Genomic DNA, 23234 nt, shown 5'->3' on the forward strand with positions numbered 1-23234 from the left:
ATTTCCAGATTTGCAAACTTCTTTGACAGTTCTGTAAACACATGTCAGATTTTCCTATGGGTAACCAAATTAAACACACACACACACACACACACACCACCCCAAGCCCATGCTGGCCGTTCAGGAGCCTGCCATTACTAACCAGGACTTGGAATCAAGTTCTGGTGGCTGGATTAGAGCGGCAGCAGCCACTTTGCCTAGCGACTCTGTAGCCAATGAAAATAACCAATGGTGGCCGACAAAATAACCAATGGTGCCTGCCACATGACACGATAACCAATAGTGAGTTAAATAACCCACCATTGACTATTTAAACCAAAGTTGGTTATTGTGTCATCCAAACCTAGTCAATAAATAGAGACAGAGAAACTGAAGCTGCCCAGTCAATCTATAGTAGAAACGAGTTGAACTCTGCTGAAATAGATGAGTGGTTGTCAGTATACCATGCACAGTTCTTTGTATTGTTAAGTTACTTAGTGGTGCATTCCCCTACCTGATGCCCTCCAGATGTGTTATTCAACAATTCCAAGCATTCCTGTCCAGCCATGCTGACTGGGGATACTAGGAGTTGAATTCCAATACAACTGGAAGGCACCTGGTTGGGGAAAGTTGAATTAGTGTTTCAATAGTTTTTAATACCTTTGTTTTTCTTCTTCTTACTTTTAAACAATTTAAAAGAAATACACATTACTGTCTTTATATTTTTACAAGTATTCCAATACAAACCTTTACATAATATAACATTTAAATCACATTAACTGTACTTTATTTTTTCCACAAACACTTCAGGTGAAATATTTGCAGTGTATTGGGTCAAAAAAAATTAAGATGGGGACTTCTTCTATTTTTAGCTTTGTTGCTTACTAAATAGAAAAGAATATGCTAAATTGGATCACTCTAGGGCAGCCTTCCAAAACCTGGAGCACTCCAAATATGTTGGACTACAACTCACAGCATGTCCCAGATAGCCCTGGTGGCTAGGACATGCTGGGATTTGCAGTCCAGCATATCTGGAGAGCACCAGGTTTGGGAAGGATGCTCTAGGGCATCGGAAAATTTTCCAGTATAAATAACCCTACGCAAGTTAGACTAATTTTTATAGTAAAATTTTCCAGGAAATGTTACAATTCAAAAATTTCCAGAAAACCTGCTTTCCAGCAACCCTGGAAACGAGCTGAAACAGGTTGAAGTTAGGGGCTGCGAGCTTCACTGACCTTCCTGGTCCAGAAACTAGCATTTTTGCTCATTCACAGGGCTGCTTTAGGAACTGCTCACCTCCCATTATGCAAGCAGTAGGTTTCAGTGGCACATGGGCAGCATTAGATACTGTGCATGGTGACATTGCTTTGCCTAAACCAAAATAAAAGAAATTTCTAGTGGTAGGTATGTACTTAAAAAACAAAACCCCAATTATGAAATAAATTTACCACACATCTTACTATTTCACATATGAAACACCTTCAGCCAAGTCAAAAGCAAAGCTTTTTAGAAGTGTGCGTAGTGCAGGGTGGGGGAGACACTTTCCAGCTCCTAATGAATGTAAAGCTTAACTTTAAGGAAACAGTTAAGGATTTTCATTTAAAATAAGATAATATAAAAGCTCTATATTGGCTCCAAGAATAAGCTTTTCCTTGTTAAATACTAAAGAGAGCATACTGTAATTATTATACTCAACAGGTAGCTTTGATATTCAGGCCTAAAGCAACACAATAGTCATGTCATTCTTAAAAGATCAGCATTTTCCCATGCTTCTGCACAACAAACGTGTTACAGATTAATTGAAACTGTACAGGCCAAATTAATCCAAGTATTTGATATCCACTTCATTTCATATGGAAATGCAATTCAACACCATTTCATTGGGACAAAGTGTTGTTTTTTATAAGAATTGGAATGTAAGTCTCATGAGAAAGAAATCAGCCTATTCCAAAGAATTCCAGAGTATTGATCTATTCGCATTATAATTTCACAAGCTAAAAGTATTGTCTAAATTATAAAGAGAAAGAATTACAGCTAAAACTAGTTATGAAACCACGTTATAAAGAATTTTTTTTCTGAAAATAATTGTATGACAGATCACTGAAAATAATAGACAAGTATTTTACCAATTTTGAAGGCAAGGTTTCTGTATAAAAAGTAGTATTACAATTAGAACATTTAGCAACATTGCAGCTCAAATGCCCATAGGGAAGAGTCCTTTTAACATTGTAAGCATTATTCAGACTGCATGTTTCCTCATTTGCAATTCAGTGTGTATTCAGATTTAAAATATTTGAAGAAAAATAGTTTAGATAATTTTATTTTAGATTGATGTTATTGACATTTTTAAAATGTAAACAGCTCCATAGTTTTAAAACTCTAGAGGAAATCTGAAATAAAGAAAAAAATATTCCTGCAGCTTTTTATCCTTTTGATGTCCAATCTTTCAATGCCATCTACATTTAAATACATGCAAGCATGTCTCTACATTAAGGTATGTGAAATGCTCAGAATATCATGTTCAGATATGTATTTTCTAAATAGTAATTGTATTATGTGCGTAATGATTAGTGAAAAGCTCCCAACAAAAATAGGCTACTGTAGGAGAGAGAGGAAAAAAAAGGGGGGGGGGCTTCACTGGTATCAATTTACACAAGAGATCCTGGCATAGAATTCAATAGATACAATTCAATTCAGTAAAAACAGACAGGGGAAAATTATATGGTACAAATTAGCTTTTTCAACCTTCTTTATGGAAGCAGAGAAGCCAACATTGTATACACTGAAAATTCCTTTTCACAAGAGGTAGACACAAGATAATCTATTATCTACTTATTTATAGCATTTTTATCCCATCCTTCAGCCACAAAGCTCTAGTGTGGCTTAGAAAGATAAACAAACACAAACACACACACACACATCCCAGTCCCTGCCCTCAGGCTTACAATCTAAAATATGTAACTCAAAAGAAAAGGAGACTGGGAGGGCAGAGGAAAAATACAAGTCAATCTACCCAGTGTTATAAATTATTGGTATAATTGTCTGCTCTAATTTGAAACAGTATAGACGCATCTGCTCCCTGTAACTGGGATGTTAACAAATTTTGCCCATAACTGTGCTGTCTTTTTCCAATACGATTGGCTACTTTCAGAAAGAATATGACATGACATACTTATTCATATGATGCCTTTTATCCTCCAAATCATTACCTCACTAATGCTACTCATTTCCTTGGGAAAGCAGAGTCAGAGCTATTTATTTATTTATTTAAGCATTTTTATGCTGCCATTCAGCCAAAAAAGGCTCTCACGGCTGCTTACAAAAGTATTTCTTGACAGTCCCTGCCCACAGGCTTACAATCTAAAAGACATGACACAAAAGGAAAGGGGATTGGGAGGGAGGAGGAGGGGGGAAAGGAAAGCAAATTCTGGCACTACAATCTTAGTTGCAAATATATATATGCTTTTGGCCACTACTTTCAGACCCTGAACAAGTGGACATTTGATAACTGGCAAATAGAGGGAGAAAACGTGGAGGCAATGACAGACTTTGTATTTCTGGGCGCAAAGATTACTGCAGATGCTGACTGCAGCCAGGAAATTAGAAGACGTTTACTTCTTGGGAGGAGAGCAATGACAAATCTTGATAAAATAGTTAAGAGCAGAGACACCACACTGACAACAAAGGTCCGCATAGTTAAAGCAATGGTATGCCCCGTAGTAACCTATGGCTGCGAGAGCTGGACCATAAGGAAAGCTGAGCGAAGGAAGATCGATGCTTTTGAACTGTGGTGTTGGAGGAAAATTCTGAGAGTGCCTTGGACTGCAAGAAGATCAAACCAGTCCATACTCCAGGAAATAAAGCCAGACTGCTCACTTGAGGGAATGGTATTAAAGGCAAAACTGAAGTACTTTGGCCGCATAATGAGAAGACAGGATACCCTGGAGAAGAGGCTGATGCTAGGGAAAGTGGAAGGCAAAAGGAAGAGGGGCCGACCAAGGGCAAGATGGATGAATGATATTCTGGAGGTGAAAGACTTGACCTTGGGGGAGCTAGGGGTGGCAACGGCCGACAGAAAGCTCTGGCGTGGGCTGGTCCATGAAGTCACAAAGAGTCGGAAACGACTGAACGAATAAACAACAACAATTAAACATGCAATCAAATAATTAACCCATCCTGCATTGCATGGCCTCCCACATTTGTTCTTCCCAACATTGGTACCAATTAACTCTTCTCCCAGGCAGTTTACAACATATGCTGTGTTTTTAACTGACCCCAGAATAGTTGTTTTAAATGGATATTGTTATTTTTATGCTTGTTGGTTTAAAATTTTTGTATATTTGTTTTTAATGCTCACTGTTTTTCACCTTTGTAAACCGCCCAGAGAGCTTCGGCTATGGGGTGGTATATAAATTTAATAAATAATACTTATAAGGATCCCCCTTTGAGTATGTGCACAATCATTTGTTGTGCAGAGTGCACAGTGTATATTCTGTACAGCGTATGTTCTGTATAAGGTTTCAAATTCATTTTAACTAATTTTCTGGCAACCCTGCTACCTATACCCTATTGTGCTGGCTCAACCACCTCCATCCACAAGACATACAGCTGCCATATTTCTTCGATTCTAAGATGCACTTTCCCCCCAATAAAAACATCTCTAAAAACTGGCTGCGTCTTAGAATCGATGGTGTCTTAGAATCGCCTGCAAAGTGTGTTGTTATCCCTCCACCCTGCTCTCGATGCCCAGGTGGCTCAAGGGCTTGTTGAGCGCCTAAGTGGCTCTGCACTCACAATGTAGGCTGGGGAATGTGCATGGCCTGATTGGGGGCCTCAGTGACAATTCGCGGTTGCCCTGGGCCTATTTGTGCTCCCCAGAGCTAACTGGGCTCACACACTCGCCAACGGAGCTCCGAGCCCTAAGCGGGCCCCGCCCGCCACACCACAAGCACAGCTGGCTGAGTTGGGCCCAGTGGGCATGGCTATGCAGCTCCAGCCGCGTCGGGCCTGGCGCATGCCTTGCCTTGCCTCACGCATGGGGCTGGGGCTGACAGGCGGGCGCCGCAGGGCTCGTGGAGGGTTGTGCGAGGTGGGCAGAGGAGATGCAGCAGCGCCGGCCGGGAAGACAGAGGCGACGCCCGGGAGGTGAGTTGCTGGGCCGGAGTGCGGGCGGGACACACTCCGGGACTCGCAGCTGCGCCTTTCTCACGTGACGTGTGTGGGAGAGGGGGTCTCTCCACCACTGCTGGGCAGGGGGTGGCAGTGCACGTGCGGCCAGCTCCTTCGCGCCTCAGGGAGTTTCCATGACCTATCTAGCCATGCCTGGAAGAGGCCCCTCAGCACTGGCAGCTGGAGCTGGCCCAAAGGTGGGCGCCTCGCGGACGACCCCCTCCCGCTCCCCACAAGAAGTGGTGGCAGCTGATAAAGCCTCTGGACCCTTGCACGTGATCCCCGGTTGGCCCCCATCCCCGGCAGCTACCCTCCGCCTGGCAGGGCCCAGCCCACCGGGCAACGTGCGCCTGCGACATTAGGGGTGCCTCGTTTTTGGCTTACTTGTAACCTGTCCCAGCCCTGTGGCACCAAAACCGTTGGCCCAATAAGAATTGGCCACATCTCCTTCCTTATCTGCCCGCAATCCGCTCCCCATGCCCAGGCTTTGCCGGGCATGGCAGAATACTTTCCCCCCATATAAACATCTCTAAAAATGGGGTGCGTCTTAGAATCGATGTCTTATTATTTAAGAAATACGGTACTTCCAAGCGCTCCCCAGATATTTCAGCGGATAGCAAGGGATCCTTGGAGTGTAAGGAATACACTGTGCTACTGTTATCCTTGGCATAGTTTCTACAACCCCATATTGTAAGAGCCTAAATATATATTCACTCTATTGTCTAGGTTGTTCTCATCATACCATTTTACTACTGTTAACAGAGATTAGGTTAGATAGTAGACTTGGACACCAAATGCATCATAATTCTATTCAATGTATTAATATTTCTATATAGTCTTTTTTATTCAAAGTGAAACGTAAATATCAACAGATTGTATACAAGTACTTGAAAACTGGGGGGGCACAGCAAAACTAATAAAAATGACTGCAATTCTGTGTAAAGGAAGACACATGGTGCAGTACTGAGTAAAGCAGATTTTTATTGTGAAAAAGTACATTTAATACACATCTAAAAAGGAGAGCTACTGACAATACAAGACTAATTTACTCAAGAGACTCTGCTAAAGTCAAGCATGAGAGTTCAACACAAGAGGTTTATAAATGACAGCAGAGTACCAGGAGATAATTCTAACTTGTATTCACTCCAGAGTCATCAGTTACATGTACTTTTTAACCTTTAAAACTGAAATGTTAACTTATCATCAGTTAATGAATTTACGTTTCCCCTTTCACCAACATCAATCAACTACAGATATTACCCACTGTTAGTGAATTAGTGTTAAGGCTCTCGGGAACATCAGTGAAAGGGTATTGCCATCTCTCTTTCCAGGTCATAAAAAATAAGTTAAGCATGAGGCCTGCAAATGGGATTTTTGCCCATTCTAATCCCTAAACTAATGAAAAATTGTAGAGCTAGTACATGCTAGGAAAGGGAATATTTTGGCAGACTATTTTAAGAAGATCAGCAGCAACAGCTAGTTATTTAGAATAAAGCAGGAACTCAAAAAAGTACTGATGGTAACGAAATGAACACAATAACCAGTAAAGGAAACTGGAAAATCAACTAAACCTTCTTCTCCTTAACTGCAAGCAGCAACAAATCTGAAACTTAATTTTATCCTTGCTACAGTCTCAAAACTGGAAAACAATGCATATAGAAATTGAGAATTTTATTACAGATTCAAAATTAAACTAAAATATACATAAATGTTTGAAAGCTACTGTGAACTTCTTTTTCATTATGTAACACAGGCATCCCTAGAAAGTACTAGAATCATAAGACTGCTGGCAAATGATCTCTCATCCTACAGCTCTTTGAAGCCCCCCAAAAATGTAAGGATTACAGCATGTAATGGCTTTGTGCACCTTAAAGACTAATGAATTTACACAAGGGTCTGTTATCTTATGTGTAGAAGAATACTATCTCATACTGGGTAGGAAAGTGTGCTGGAGGATTCATCCCCTTCTCGTTTTTGAAGCTAGCCATGGTGTAGTATTATGTTTGCATTAAATTAATACTAAACATGATTTGGACATCAGCATCTAGCACCATGGTTAACTCTAAGGAAGGAGGAATATTTGTGCAAGACAAGGGGGAGGAGGATAGTGACCCTACAATATGATCCCAGTCTCCCAATCATGGTTAGGAGTAGAAGGATCTTACTTCTGCCCCTTTGTAAGGCCGCCTTGAGGCCCAGTATTGGGCAAAAGGCGGGACACAAATAAATATAATAAATATAATAATAATAATAATAATAATAATAATAATAATAATAATAACTGAGAAGGATGCTAAGGTTCTTGGGACGCTGTGTCTAAGCAAACTCCCCTTTCCCTCTAATGACTACTTCAGGGATGAAGTGAATACAGAGAGGGCATGTCTACACCATAGGGTGTAGAGGGAGGGAGGGGGGAGGATCTCGTGATATGCTGATCGTGAGATCTCCCCCTGGATTCACAAACAGAGCGCAACGTCCAGAGAGGAAGCAGGGACGTTACAGCCACCATTTTGGGGAGGAAGCAGTGGGGCCAGTTGTGCAAGAGCAACACCCTGCTCCAATGAAAAATAAAGATTCCCCCCTGAAATCGCCCCCCAAACCCCCTCCCCTGATGGGCACAGAGCTGCACTGCACGGCTCTGTGCCCATTTCTGGTGCTGCACTTACTCACGAGTAAGCAGGCACCAGGCAGGACAGGTGTCCACACCTCCCGTGGTCTCAGGACAGTCCCGGGACTGCAGGCAAAATTGGGATAACTGGGCAACCAGTTAACCCGTGAAAATGGAGGGGTTGTCCCTGGTTGCTCCCGGGATCCCCTGTGCATCATGTGGACGCATAGGGACAATCCAGGGACAACTCCGGGGGGGAAAACCTGGTGTAGACATGCCCAAAGAAGTCATGAAGAAGGGTTTAGGAATGCAAAAGGGGGTGAGAAAGAAAAGAGTGAAGGCAAACGATTATCTACATGTCTTTTTATCACCCTCTTTCTGATAAAGAATCAATTAGTCAGGATCAGCTCCAAGTTTGAGGGGTGCTTGGGCTCTGGCAGGCTTACCTGACTGTGGTGGCAGCACTGAACAGCTGGGTCTAGCAACTCTTTTAAATTCCTACAATGCCCCAGAGTGACAATAGGTAGGGATATCGTGGGAGCTTAAGGGTGGCTAGTTCCAGCTATCGGGCCAGGAAAACCACCAGATAATTTAAGTAGGGACAGGACATGCATTAGCAATGGGCTCTGCCAGAGTGTTAGGGTCTTACTAGCTGTCCAAGGATGCCAGGTATTAATGCTGGCTCTGGGATTGAAGGGAAGGAAGAAAAAGTACTTTCCACCCACTTCAGTTCATTCTCCCAATCACAGATTTCATAGGTGCCTGAACTTACTCACACAATCAAAACAAGCCACCACAGCTTATTTAAACCATCATGGCTTGTTTAAATCAGCAGCATGTGCCAGCCGCCGCTAGCGCAAGGGCAAAGTTTGTCATCTAGTCCAAACCCAGACAATATGGCTTGTTCAAGGGTAAAGTAACCCTCAACCCATAGCCTGTTGTGGTTTTATCTGATAGCTGTTTCCCCTTCAAACGGGTTCAGATGACACATCAAGTCTCTTCCAAGTAGGTAATTAGGGTAATGGCACCCAGAATATGCCACTGATTTAAACAAGCCACAGTAGCTTGTTTGATCATGCAAACCCACCCACTGTTTCTCAATTTTCAAGTACTTGATTTATTAAACTAGAACAATTTTGTTTTAAATTACTTTCTGTGTATAAACCACTCTGTATTTATTTAATCTCAACACAGAAATCAAGCTATCACATAGTTAAATGAAAAAATAGAATTATCAACAAACCTGGTGCAAAGAAATTTCCAGCCACCACAGATAAACCATTCTAAACCTCTTTTCCGCTGAGAAATTCTGGCTCTTGGTAAAGTATGGTAATCACTTTCATCATTTTCAAAGCCTTCTTCTGACATCATTAGGGGCATTTCATCCAAATGAGATAACTCGTCTTCTACCTGGTACCTGTTGACATAAAAATGAATAAGAGCATTAGACTGAATACAACGGGTTCCATCCAACATCATGCTGGTGGAAATGAGTTTCCCCGAACTAGATTTCTCTCCTTCTTCCAATGGCAGAGACCTGGTTTGCACAATCACCTTGGCTTAAACAAGCCACAGTAGCTTATTAACTTGCAGCTCATGCCGGACACTATTATCCTTATAATCCACCTGGATGCAGCTAGTCATGTCGTCAGAACCTGGGTGTCATAACTTGTTTGCAGGGGAAACAACCCCCAAATAACCCATGGCCTGTTGGGTTATTTGAGGGTTGTTTCCCCTTCAAACAAGCCATCTTGTCCAGGTTCAGGTGACACAACAAGCCATGCCTGGGCGGGTAATAGGCAAATGGAGCCCGGTGGCACATGCCACAGCTTAAACAAGGAGCTGTGGCTTGTTTAAGATGTGTTGATTGCGTGAATCAAGCCAGAGGGTCACCGGACCCTCCCAAATCAGTTGAGATATAATACAATACAATCAAGTACATCAAAGGAAAATGAACTTCTCTAAATTGTAACAAGATTCTTAGAAAGTGCAAATATCATGCTTGCTTAATATGCCTTTTTTAAAGGAAGTTTGCTGTAAATGATGATAACACCACTAAGATGCAAGTCATATCTTAGAGCAGCAACATATCCGGCAAATATTGCTCAATTTACAGTCATATTGCAGATTATTCTCTAAAATCTAGGCTGCAGAGAAAATGCCTGAAAGATACCACACGGTTGTTTTACAAACATAAGAAGTGCTACGCTTGATCAGACCAAGGGTCCATCTAGTCCAACACTCTGTTCACACAGTGGTCAGCCAACTGTTGACCAGGGACCAACAAAGCAGGACATGGTGCAACAGCATCCATCCACCCATGTTCCCCAGCAACTGGTGCACACAGGCTTATTGCCTCGAGTACTGGAGATAGCACATAGCCATTGAGAAGGAAAGGAAGCAGCAGCCAGGCACCTTTCCATCATGCCTGGGTCCAGCTCCAGCTGAGAGCCCTCTCCCTTCTGCTACCAACTGTCTCTGCTGAGGTCATCAGAAGGGAAAGGAAGCAGCTGCTGAATTTTGCAATTAAGAATCAAGTGCCTGAATTTGCTTCGCCCCCTCCTCCCTCCCAATCGCCTTTCCTTTTGTGTCATGCTTTTTAGATTGTAAGCCTATGGGCAGGGACTGTTTTAAGAAATATTTTTGTAAGCTGCCTTGAGAGCCTTTTTGGCTAAAGGGCAAGATGAAAGTAATATAATAAATAAATAAATAATATAATATAAATATCAGGGCTAGTAGCCATTGATAGCCTTCTCCCCCAGGAATTTATCTAACCCCCTTTTAAAGCCATCCAAATTACATCTTGTGGTAGTGAATTCCATAATTTAACTATGCACTGTGTGAAGAAGTACTTCCTTTTATTTGTCCTGGATCTCCTACCAATCAGCTTCATGGGATGACCCCGGGTTCCAGGATTTTGAGAGAGGGAGGAAAATGTCTCCCTATCCACATGCTTCACACCATGCATAATTCTGTACACCTCTATCATGTCTCCCCTTAGCCTTTTTTCGAAGCTGAATAATCCCAGTTGTAATCTTCCCTCATAGTCGACAGGCTCCAGCCCCTTAATTATTTTAGTTGACCTTTTCTGCATTTTTTCCAGCTCTATAATATTCTTTTTTAGGTGTAGCGACCAGAACTGCACACAATATTCTGAGTGTGGTTGCACCATAGATTTATTTAAAGGCAGTATGATACTTGCTGTTTTATTCTCTATTCCTTTTCTTATAATGTCTAACCTGAAGTTTGACTTCTTTACGGCTGAAGCAGACTGGGTGGACATTTTCATTGAGCTGTCTACCACAACCCCAAGATCTCTTTCTTGTTCGGTCACCGTCAGCTCAGATCCCATTAGGTTATACTTGAAGTTGGGTTTTTTTGCCCCAACATGCATCACCTTACACTTGCTTACATTGAACCGCATCTGCTATTTGGATGCCCACTCTCCCAACTTGGAGAGATCCCTTTGGAGCTCTTCTGAATCCCTTTGTGAATCTTAAAAAATTCGGTGTCATCGGCAAACTTGGCCACTTCATTGCTCACTCCTAATTTCAGATCATTTACGAACAAGTTGAAAAGAATTGGTCCCAATTCCTGATCCCTGTTGGACCCCAGTATTTACTTCCCTCCATTGGGAGAATTTACCATTTATTCCTACTCTCAGCTTTCTGTTCTCTATCCAGTTACTAATCCATAAGAGGACCTCTCCTCTCATTCCATGACTGCTACGTTTGTCCAGGAGTCTTAGGTGAGGGACTTTATCAAAAGCGTTTTGGAAGTCCAAGTAAACCATGTCCACTGGATCATCCCTGTCTACATGTTTGACACTCTCAAAGAATTGTAGTGGACTAGTGAGGCATGACTTTTGTGCAAGCTTGTGCTCCCTTTTATTTTCCTCACGTCGGCAAGACTTCTATTTTCTGAAGGAAGCCCTCTTTTCTACAATAACTTCTTTGACACTGCTTGTTAACCATTCTGGTGACCTCCTTTCCTAACCGGTGGAATACATTTTAGCTGAGCTTCTATTATAGTGCCTTTGAGTAAGCTCCATGCATTTTCCAAGGATTTAATCCTCTTGATTCTCCATTTCAGCTCTCTTTTCACAAGTTCCCTCAATTTAGAGAAGTTTCTTCTTTTGAAGTAAAGTGTGAATATGTTGGACTTCCTGGGCAATTTCCCACTTAAGCATATATTGAATCTGATAGCACTGTGGTCACTGTTACTGCTGGTTCAACAATATTTACATCTCATATTAGGTCCTGAGTAGCACCACTCAGGATTAAGTCCAGGGTTGCTTCCCTTCTGGTCAGTTCCATGACCAACTGTTCTAGGGCACAGTCATTTAGGACATCAAGAAATTTAACCTCTTTGTCATGACTGGAATATGCATTTATCCAGTCAATGTGAGGATAATTGAAGTCACCCATTATTATAACACTTCCTCGTTTGGAGGCCTCCCTGAAATCAGCCACTGAGAAGGCCTGGGGTGTCGTATTGCACTGAGTGCCACATGTATGATTATCTGCCTGCTGGGCAGAAATTATGGGTGTTTGCTCTGTGGAGTGGGACATTGCTGTTAGGTCCCTGAAAGTCTCATCTATCAACCTCTCTGCCTCTCTTAGCTTCTCCAGGTCAGCAACGTTGGCCTCAAGGGAATGAACTTGTTCCCTGAGAGCCAGGAACTCATTACAAAGAGTACACACCCATAATTTCTGTCCAGCAGACAGATAATACATATGGCACTCAGTGCAATACACTGGGAAGGCCCCACACCCCTGCTGGCATTCTACCTTCATAACTGTTTATTATTATTATTATTATTATTATTATTATTATTATTATTATTATTATTATTATTGCTGTTTAACATAACAGATGTTTTGGTCTCCAATTACCACCAGTCTTAGCCAACATAGCCAAGGATGAAGGATCATGGGAACTATAGACCAAAACATTTGGAAGGCATACAACTCCCCTGTTAAAACAGTTTCACTGGATTCTGGTCTGTTTCCGGGCACAATTCAAAGTGCTGGTTATCACTTATAAAGCCAAATACAGCTTGGGTCCAGGTTATCTGAAAGAATGTATTCTCCCATATGAGCCTGCCTGTGCTCTGAGATCTTCTGGGGAGGCCTGTCTCTCAGTCCCACCAACATCCCAGGCATGCCTGATGGGTATGCAGGAGAGGGTCTTCTCAGTAGTTGCTCCAAGGCTCTGGCACTCCCTTACCAGGGAGGCTAGGCTGGCTCCCTCTGTGCTACACTTTCGGAGGCAGGCAAAAACTTTGTTCTGGCAGGTTTTTGGAACTACTCTGGATCTGTGTTAATGTATCGGATTTTTCCCTCCCTTTTAATCTGTTACTGTTTTAATTTTTTTTAACATGTCTTTAATTTTATTGCAGGTTTAATTCTATTTTACTTTTGTAAAGTTATATTTATATGTTTTAGTTGTACATGTTTTAATCTTGTAAACCACCTTGAGTCCTAGTACTGGGGAAAAGGTGAGATATAAATAAATATAATAATAATAATAATAGTAAACCTTATGTGTGTGTGTGTTAAAAGCAATATATACACAACATTACAAGCATACAAAATACTACATGTAACAGTTATAAGGTAGAAATGACATTTGACATAAAATTCATATATCAGCAATAATTTCATATCAGCAAAACTCCCTTCCCCATAATACATCTCATAATACAGGTCTTTATAGCTTTGAACACATCACTAGATTACAAGTTTACTTGCTTGTATTTAATGCATGTGTCAGCTTTAGACTGTTTACAGACATTATTTATTAATTCAGTGACAAACCCGGTGAAGTACTTTAGATTTCTATTTTTGCAATCTAAATTCTTGCCCCAACTAATATATTAAAAATAAATTATAGTTCCTTGAACTAATTAAATTATCAAGCATTATATTCTATAGATCTATGGGAACTCTTATTCCTGTAAGCTGAAAAACAATACTTATTACCCATTTCCAAAATCTATTTACATGAAATGTGTTAACTTTACCTGCTTTGAAGCATCAATTTTTTATCCATCATATCTATTTAAAATTCTCCTTGTTTTTTTCTACCATGTTGAAATTTTAACTTATTCTCCAGATATAAAGCTACAGCTCACTTGATATTTTTCAACCAAAGTCTTTATTCCTAGCTTTAAGGTAGGTAATATGCATTCAGTTGAGAGTTTTCAGTCTAGATAACATTCCTTTGGTTCAATCCAGTGGTGTCCTCTGTTATTGAAAGGCCTTTGACCCAGAGAGACTTCTGTCAGTAGAATACAAAGGAAGGCAATATTCTCTAATTCCACTCCCCCTGTGTTTCAAGGACTGTAGTGGGGTGGGGAAAATTGGTCAACACTAACACTACCTATTCCTCTGACAGGAGTCTCCTCCAGATCAGAAAGATGAGAGACACTATTGGAAACAAACTCTTTATACTAGTTTAGTATTAAAGAGGTCTTAATTTGCCACACTACTAAGATACTTTTGATATTTAAAAACTTTAGACAATTGCTTTAAGATCAAGACATGTCTAATGTTTATCCTGTTAAAAACAGCAGGAAAACAGTTAAGATTATAGTTTTACCAACATACTTATGCTGCACTATCAACCATTTTTGAAATCCAGTACTCTCTAGTAATTTATTTTATTTTAGAATATGTATATACTGCTTCCCATTTTTTAAACCCCAAAGCGGTTTACAATGAACTATAAAACAATACATCATTATAAAAGCACAACAACATTTGGAAAAGTTAATGGCTGGGGAAAGGCCAGGCTAAACAAGATGGTTATATAAACCATTGTAATATATCCCATAGACAAATATGGATTTGTATGTGTGCACTTCATTGCACTGGTTTCTTTAAAATACATATACAAATTTGTTAAAATAAGCTATATAGCCAAAAGAAAGCATCTTTATTTATAGAAGGTTCTATCCATGACAATTTTGATGGAATTTCTATTTTCCTGCATTTCCTTCTGTATCCAAGTTTCCCTTGAACAGCTCTAACATAAGAGGGTATATTCATCTTTGCCAAAGACTACATATTCTCATTCAACAATAGAGTTCACTTATTTCTTGTAATTGTGTAAGGGCTATGAAAAATTATTCATAGCCCTCACAAAAACATGTTATAACTTCTCAAAAAAATATTTTAAAGTCTAGAAGTGCTGTTTTAACTATGTAAGTCTGCCAGCTACTGAAATAACAAACAACCATCATGTTTAGTAACTTGACTTCAAAATGCAGCCTTTGAACTGGCAAGCAATTTATTCTTCTCCAAAAAGCAATTTTCCTATTGTGTTAAAAAATTTACCACTGTATTTAAAAAGACAATGATGAATAATGGATTTTTCATAGGGAAAAATCTCAATCTCTTTGTAATCTAATGTCGTGTACACTTAATTGTCTGAGGAGCTGGTTTTTCATGAGTGACAAACCAATTAAATGTAATGCTAGAAACTTTTTTATATATAAAATAAAGCAGCTCTGAAAGCAATGTGAATAAATAGGTAAGAATGCAAAGTGTAACACTGGTGATACTAAATCAGATATGAGACAGGTATCTTGGAAAAAAAGCCTTCCTTAAAGGAAAAATACACATTAATATTAAACAACTTCTAAACAACCCCCCCCCAAAAAACCCTAAGAGAATGAAAGAGATTACAATAAATACTTTAGAATTAACTTTTATATAAATATATCTACTGTGAAAATTATACCATTTCTCTTCAAACTTTGGTGGTTTTTAAAAGGAATAAGTAACTAATTGAATGCATTATGTTTTAGTTGCATTTTATTGTCTATTGTTCAAACCATATCAACATTTTCTTTCACATCACCACTACGCAAGCTCTACACACAACACCAAACCACAGGATGCATCCTCAAATATCCTAACATGAAAGAGCTATTACATTTATACCCCATTCTTATTCCCAGAAGTTGAGAGTGACAGTCAAAATTGGAAGCCCTATTGTATCATTCCCTAAGCAACCACAACCTTGTAAGTCTTGAATTTATTTGTGCATTACTCCAAAGGCCTAATTCACAATGCTCTCCCAATTCTCTCAGAATTCGTGACATTTTCTTTCTGTATTCTAAATAGGATGCTACTTTGGGTTCACTACTTCCTTTTTATAGTGGAAGAATTTTTCAAGCCCTATGTTCTCCTTGCTTCTTCAATTCTTCTCTCTACCTTCTTCGAAACAACTACGGCTAATAACCTCTGCAATTCCTGAGAGAATAAGAATTGAAGGAATCATTAGAATCAGTCTTTGACTGGGTTCGGACAACACAATAACCCACAGTGGTTTAAAGAGTTGACATTTAGTTATTTAACCCACTGTGGGTTATTGTGTTGTGTGGTGGGAGGTTTTTTAACTAACGGTTGGTTATTTGGCCAAAATAACCAACGCAAATAACCAGTGCTGAGCAGAGTTTGCTATCTGAACCACCGTTGGTTATCATGTCGTATGGAGGGCACCGTCAGTTACTTCATCAACAACTGTAAGTTACTTCATCAGCCACAGAGTTGCAAGGCAAGAGCAGTCAAAGCGGTGGCTGCCGCACTAGTGCAGCCAGCAGGATAGATTTTCGGCAGAAATGGCAGGAGGACTGAAGGGGAGAGGAAGAGCAGGGTGGTGGTGAGTGAGTCAATTCAGTGTGGACTAATAGTCAACACTGATCGTAATCCACACCATGTTTTTTTATTATTATCATGTCGTATAGGGAGTACCCCTTAGATAAACTGTCGAGTTGATAATTACCCCCTCATTGACTATAATGTTGTCCAAACACAGCCTTTGACGGGTAGCCATATAAAATCAGTTTCCCTTGCATATGCACATACTTTCGAGTCCAAGTCAGCCAGAGCAAACAAATTGGCAAATCTCTACCCTTAGATTATTTCACTGATTTAATTACAGCATACCATGCTGAAATCTTGGCAGATTGCACTAAATTCCTGCTTAAGAACTCTCTGTTCACTTATCATCTTAAGCATCACATGTCACACTGCAGAATTGCACTATATAAATATTTCCAGAATGATAAATCAATATATTGTTATACTACTATCAAAACTGAAATATTTTAAAGCCACTGCATTCTCAAATTTCATAGCTTATGTCGACCTGGTTCACTGGTCACGGCAACAAATCGTGGGTTGTTTAAGCCTGCGAGCCACTTCTAATTTCTGTACACAACCTTCAATAGGTCTGATTGGAAGTTGTCATTGTGACATGTGAACCCGAACCTATGGTTATTATTATTATTATTATTATTTATTTATATAGCACCATCAATGTACATGGTGCTGTACAAACGTGGGGTTAACCCACGTTTTCTGCTGAATGCCACCATGACACATGTGTAGCCTCACTGTATATTTATAAAGGTAGATGCTTATGGGTCAGATAGAACACTTCTGCAATAATGTAACAAAAATGTGATGTTATATTTTTAGGGCCAATTTACATAATATATTTTTGCTATGAATGCAGTGTCAATCCTTATATTGTTCCTTACATTTTTCACACAGGAACATTTGAAAAGATGGATCACATATATAATAAGTAGCAATTTGTAAAACCGCACTGGCAACTTTTCCAGTAACTCTAAAAACTTTACCAGTGACTACAACTGAAAGAACTGTAATAATCTGCATGTTCCACTAGTTTGCACATTAAATTTATCCACATAAACACATACCCAGGGTAGGTCAGGAGTTCTCACATGGATAAAAACTGTGAGGTGAAGTCCCTCAGTTTAACATTTTTATTATAATACATGTCAGACTTCTCTGTTTTATCAGTAAGCTCTGTATCTACTATATTACCATCGTTATTATAAACCAATGTCATATCCCTTGTTTGAGCATTCTTAACTTAACTGGAATAATGTGCTATAATCCTGTCTCATAGGACTGGGTAAATGGATTGACTGAAATAGTAAACCGATGTATCTTGTTTTATTACTTCTTTTGTGGATAGCACTGGGGGGAAAACAAGACACTATCTCTGGCTTGATCTTAAAATAAAGATACCATGAGAATTGACTGATATATTAATACAAAGACATTGACAAAGCTTAACTATATGAAACTAGAGAGTGCTTACTATTTTTGTCTAAGGTTTAAGTACTTTGTTATCAGACACAGATACAAAAACATAAAGATGTTTTAGAGGTGCAGAAGATAACAAAAAGGCCAAGCAGTAAACATGAGCATGAGTCACATATACAAGTCCTGAACCTGAATCAAAAAAACTTATTTGAGAGTAGATTAGATAAACAATTCAAAGAGATGTTTTTAAAGGACAATCTTTTTAAAAAATGAGTTTTTGAAAGTAGCATATTTCAGAAGCAAGCTTCTGAAAAGCTGTGCTTAAGACAAACAGATATGCTGATCTGGAAAATAAATAACAAACCAACCCTGTTTTCTGAACCTCTCCCCACACTTCATAGGGTCACCATACAGAAGCTGTTTGTTCAGAAACTCTAAAATACACATGACACAAACTGAAGTCAATAGACTATGAAAGAGTTATAAAATGGTGAAAAAAATCCTGGGAAAAAACTTAAAGGCTTATCTCACTCCAGAAAGCCCATAATGTAGGTGCTAGGCACAGCTCTCTGTGTAGGATGTTCCATAACTGGAGTTGCACCACTGAAAAAGTTCCCTGCTCATTTTGAGGCTTGCAAACAGAAGCACTACATTGCGGCTAAAAGTAGGAGGGGCAATAGGGGCACTGGAGTCTATGGGGTCTGGCTGCATGCAGAAGGCCGCTGTGGGACCCTGTCCCCAGTCACCCCTAGCACTTCCCCAATTGCCCTGTTGCAATCTCCAACCCTCCCCTCTTCACTCCCCCCTTACTTCCTCCCCCTCCCAGGTTACTGGGAGTGCTTTAAAGGAAAGCTCTGGACTCAAGCCCTTTTCTATCTTTACTTCCGAAGAATGTTTCTGGGTCCATATGGGGTAAAGAGACATTCAGGGGAATAAAGATGGCAGGCAGCTGGAAGCTAGCAATTCACTTTGAAGTGCTGTTGGCGACTGGGAAAAATTAGAACTAAACCCTCCAACAAGTATCAGCAGGGCAATTGGGTATGGCAAGAAGTGACAACAGGAAGCGCATTACCTCCCCCACGGTAACTCAACTTCTGTAGAGGGGGAGGTAATGTAGTCTTTCTCCATTCTCCATCCTACTTGCAATTGGTTTCTTGAACTTTCTTATCCCCCCACCCGCTTCCCACATCAGAAAGAAATAAAAATAGAAGTTTTGCATCAACTCTGGAGGCTGATTCAAAAACAAAAAGACTGGATTGTGAAGAGAGCTACTGCATGGAAGGGAAAAAATCTGTGGATTTCTTTGAAAAGGGAATGTCTTTCCTAACCATTTAAACCCTGGCTTTGAAAAGAGATGCTTGCTATGCTTGAGCTTGTTGAGGAAGGGGAGGAGAAATATTTTATTTTCAGAAAGAGTCCTGCAGGAGACTCAAGCTTATGAGACACAATGCTATCACTACTACTAGCCCTTCTTCATTATGTGGGAGAGGCAGGCTGCCACTTTCTGGTGTTAATAGACACTTCTATTATATTCTTTCTGGCCACTAGAAATATTATTTATTTATTTATTTATTTATTACATTTCTATGCTGCTCAATCACCAAAGCTGTCTGGGCTAGAAAGTTTGGACATAATTTCAGGAGCCTTGTCTGCACGTGTAGTATGTTCAAACAATACATCTGCATGGAAATAATTATACATTTGGAAAGCCTAAACATGGGACTTGGCCCTCAGTTATACTATGCAACAGCTCTCACCTCAGAAAGTCAATGCTTAGTTAACACAATTAGGATGCTCACAAACACAGGTAAGTACTCCATCTGAATTGGCAGTGCATTCTAGAACTTACACAGGCACTGTATTCAGGCAATGCTGAAAGGGTTTAACTAAACATGCGAGTTCGGCCCTGCCCCTGATGGAATTTAGATTTCTATATATATTAATAATGTTTTTACCATCGGGACTCATGAGGAGACATCTCAAGAAATTCTTACTGTACTTTACCAACAGCATCTACTATCAACACTCAGACTGTAATCCTAAACACACTTACCAGGGATTAACTCCAATTGAAGCCAACAAGATTTACTTCAGAGTAAATATGCATAGGAGCAGACTGTCAGTGCATCAACTTTCTTGACACCATGGTTATGCTACATAGCAGCTTTTCGGGAGCCCTCATTTACCACAACGATAACTATTAACTATTATTCTGAACGTATAGTGAAATCCAAGTACTACAAATAGGCTAAGCAAATTAGCCACCTCTTCTTCAACCCCATGACATAATATTTAAGAAAGGTGAAAACCAGCTTCCTTTAATCACAAATACCAACCCAGGATAGCAGATAAACACATTTTCAAAACCAAACTTTCATCATGAGAGCAACTATAACAACAGTAACTAAATTTAACAAAATCCCTCTGGTCATTAACTATGGCCTTAGCTAGACCTAAGGATTATCCCAGGCAAATGGAGGGGTCGCCCCTGCCTGCTCCCGGGATCCCGTGTGTCATTTGGATGTACAGGGATGATCCCGGGACGATCCTGGAATATAGGCCTGGTCTATCCATGGCCTATAATTACCAGTTAGAAGTACTTCAACAAGGCATAGTGATATACCTACATTATGAGTTTAAGATGTTGTCAAAAGAGCAAGGCACTAAATCTCTAGTAAGGCACCACACTCTTAACTAACTCAAATTCAGATTATGTCCTTTCATCAACACTGATAACACTTACAGTACAAAATGTCAGTAGCTGAATCTGAGATTATTGTACCTGCACTTCCAGAAATAGATAACTTTTAATTGTGTCAGGAATCTATATAGGCCAAACTGGCTTATGTTTTGAAAAAAGATTTATTAATGGACATATTCAAAATGTTACCCTTTCTATCAAGGACCTCAGATGAGGGCTATTCTGAAATAGAAATTCTGATAAACATCTGGGAGTATGAACAGAACATGACTTCAGCCAGACCTTTGATTCTGTCATCCAGGGCCTACATAAATACTAGCAGCCTCAATCCTATGCATGTCTACTCAGAATTAAGTTCCACTATGTTAAATGTGGCTTATTGCAGATAAGTATATATAATATTGTAGACTAAAAGTGCAAACATATGCATATTGAGACAGAAAAAGTCCTACAGTTCCCAGCACGCCCCAGTCATCCACTCTGGCTGGGGAAAACTGGGAGTTGTAGGACTTCTTGCTGCCTAAACATGATTACACTCTTCTCACATTTACAAGCAGTCTCTGATAGTCTGCTTCCAAAGTTACCTGTGTTTTAGGAGCAATATTGAATACAAGGGAATGCAATAGGAAGAGAGGTCACACACTTCTGCTAAGTAAACAAAATTTCAATATTGCCTTCTTGAACTCCCTTCAATTAGCGCCAGGTCCAGGAGCACTCCCAAACTGTGCACTTAGTCCTTCAGTATTCCTCTATCCAGATGGGTTGGTTCCCTTACCTACAGTGCCTTCTAATCCTAATAGGTATCCTAACAATCTGTTTCAATGTATTTTAAACCCATCGTAAGCCACCTCAAAAACTTTGGTTAGTAAGGGAGGTATAAATAGTTTAAATAAATAAATAAATAAAATAATAGATTCCACTAAGTTTGCAAGAACTCAGGAACAGATACCAAAAGTACATGCCTGAAGTTTGGCAAAATTGGGAAATAGTTCCACTTCTGTCACTGAACTCTTTCTGGATAAGAATTGTTTTCTGGAGAGGAGGAGAATACCAGCTCCAGAGGTGTTCCAAATTCCTTGTAATGTCAAAAACAATCCTTTCCTTCCAACCTCGGAGGAAAAATAGCATTAGCCACCAGCACAAATTTGGGCTAGCTACCAACACCAACCAACATTTGTAGCCTCCTATTTTTTATATCTTTTGATGCCCAGATCAGACAAGAACATAGGAAGTGTCATGCTGGATCAGACCGAGGGTCCATCTAGTCCAGCACTCTGTTCACACATTGGACAACCAGCTGTTGACCAGGGTCCAACAAAGCAGGACATGGCGTAACAGCACCCTCCCACCCATGTTCCCCAGCAACTGGTACACATAGACTTACTGCCTTGGATAGCACATAACCATCAGGGCTAGTAGTCACTGATAGCCTTCACCTCCAGGAATTTATCCAAGCTCCTTTTAAAGCCACCCAAATTGGTGGCCATCATTACATCTTGTGGTAGTGAATTCCATAATTTCACTATGCACTGTGTGAAGAAGTACTTCCTTATATTTGTCCTGAATCTCCCACCAATCAACTTCATGGGATGATCCCGGGTTCCAGGGTTTTGAGAAAGGGGGGGAAAGTGTCTAAAATTATAACATCCTCATGTTCTGAGCTCTAGCAGATCTGAAAGCTATTCTGGAGTTAGGTGTTGGCTGTAGATAACACTGGAGGGAGCAAGAGATGAGCGGGATAACCCCAAACTCAGCAAAGAAAGGGCTGTTACCACAGGATTACTACTGCCACTGCAGGAGCAGCAGCAACAGCAGCAACAACAACCTCCACCGTGTACCTTCCCGGAAGTGACAACTATCCTGTCAACCTCCATACCTACTCCATTGCAGCTGTCCGAAGGCCTGGCGAGTTATGACTACAGCGAGCTGACCCCTCTGCCGTGGGCTGAGGGACGAAGTGCCTCAGAGCCTCAGCACTGGGGGTCTAGAGGGAGCGCAGGAACTGCCGCTCGCCCCTCTCAAGTTAGGCTGTGCCCAACATCGAACCACCCCCCTCCCGGTTCCAACCCTGTCAACCATCTCTCACCACCACCACCACCCACCCTTTCTTTCCTATTCATTCCAACCGGTACCTGTTATGCCTCTGCGCGGCTGAGGCGTTGGTATAATAAGCCGCCCTCCGTTGGGTGCTGCGCGGTACCGGGTGCAGAGGGATTTGGTCCGCCATTTTCCTCCCCCCTCCCTTACCCTGGTTTCCCCTCCCTCAGCTAACTGGCTGACTAAATCGTCATCGTCGACGCCCTCTGACGTCACGCCAACGCGCAATGCGCTGGTGACGTAGTCAGCAGCCAGCAGCCGATGCCGGCGAGAAAGAGAGGCGGAGAAAAAAGCGAAGGGACGGAGGGAGGAACCAGGAAGATGGGAGAGGAAAACGTCGCGCCCAATCAGCTTCTGGGAAGCGCTCGTGCTCCTCCCGCTCAGAACGCGGAGGATGGGTGGGCGCAGAGCTCTGTGTGAGCGAGCGGCTGAGGAAGCCGCGAGCCAAGTTCGGGGGGTAGAAGGGAAAGCGAAAGCCCCAGCGCTGAGAGATCGCGGCTAAGGAAAGCACGTCTGGAGGCAACCTGGCCCCCTGTCTTCGTGCGGAGGCACTCCAGGGGCAATCGCAGGCTTACACTGCAATCTTATGCAT

At 40.9% G+C, this 23234-nt stretch overlaps 1 protein-coding gene across 3 annotated transcripts in view; it reads right to left on the reverse strand.

Moving 5' to 3' along the window:
* ATP9B (ATPase phospholipid transporting 9B (putative)) overlaps positions 1-22844 on the reverse strand; it is a 170298-nt gene extending 147454 nt beyond the window's left edge. For all 3 annotated transcript variants that reach the window (XM_063130467.1, XM_063130466.1, XM_063130464.1), the window contains exons 1-2: positions 22678-22844; positions 9000-9173 (exon numbers count right to left, since the gene is read on the reverse strand). In XM_063130467.1, the coding sequence (XP_062986537.1) occupies positions 9000-9173; positions 22678-22772 (269 nt within the window). In that variant the 5' untranslated portion in view covers positions 22773-22844. The remainder of the gene's footprint in view (positions 1-8999; positions 9174-22677) is intronic.
* Between the last annotated feature and the right edge of the window lie 390 nt (positions 22845-23234).

The sequence above is a fragment of the Elgaria multicarinata genome, chromosome 7 (genome assembly GCF_023053635.1).
Source record: "Elgaria multicarinata webbii isolate HBS135686 ecotype San Diego chromosome 7, rElgMul1.1.pri, whole genome shotgun sequence".
NCBI lineage: Eukaryota > Metazoa > Chordata > Lepidosauria > Squamata > Anguidae > Elgaria > Elgaria multicarinata.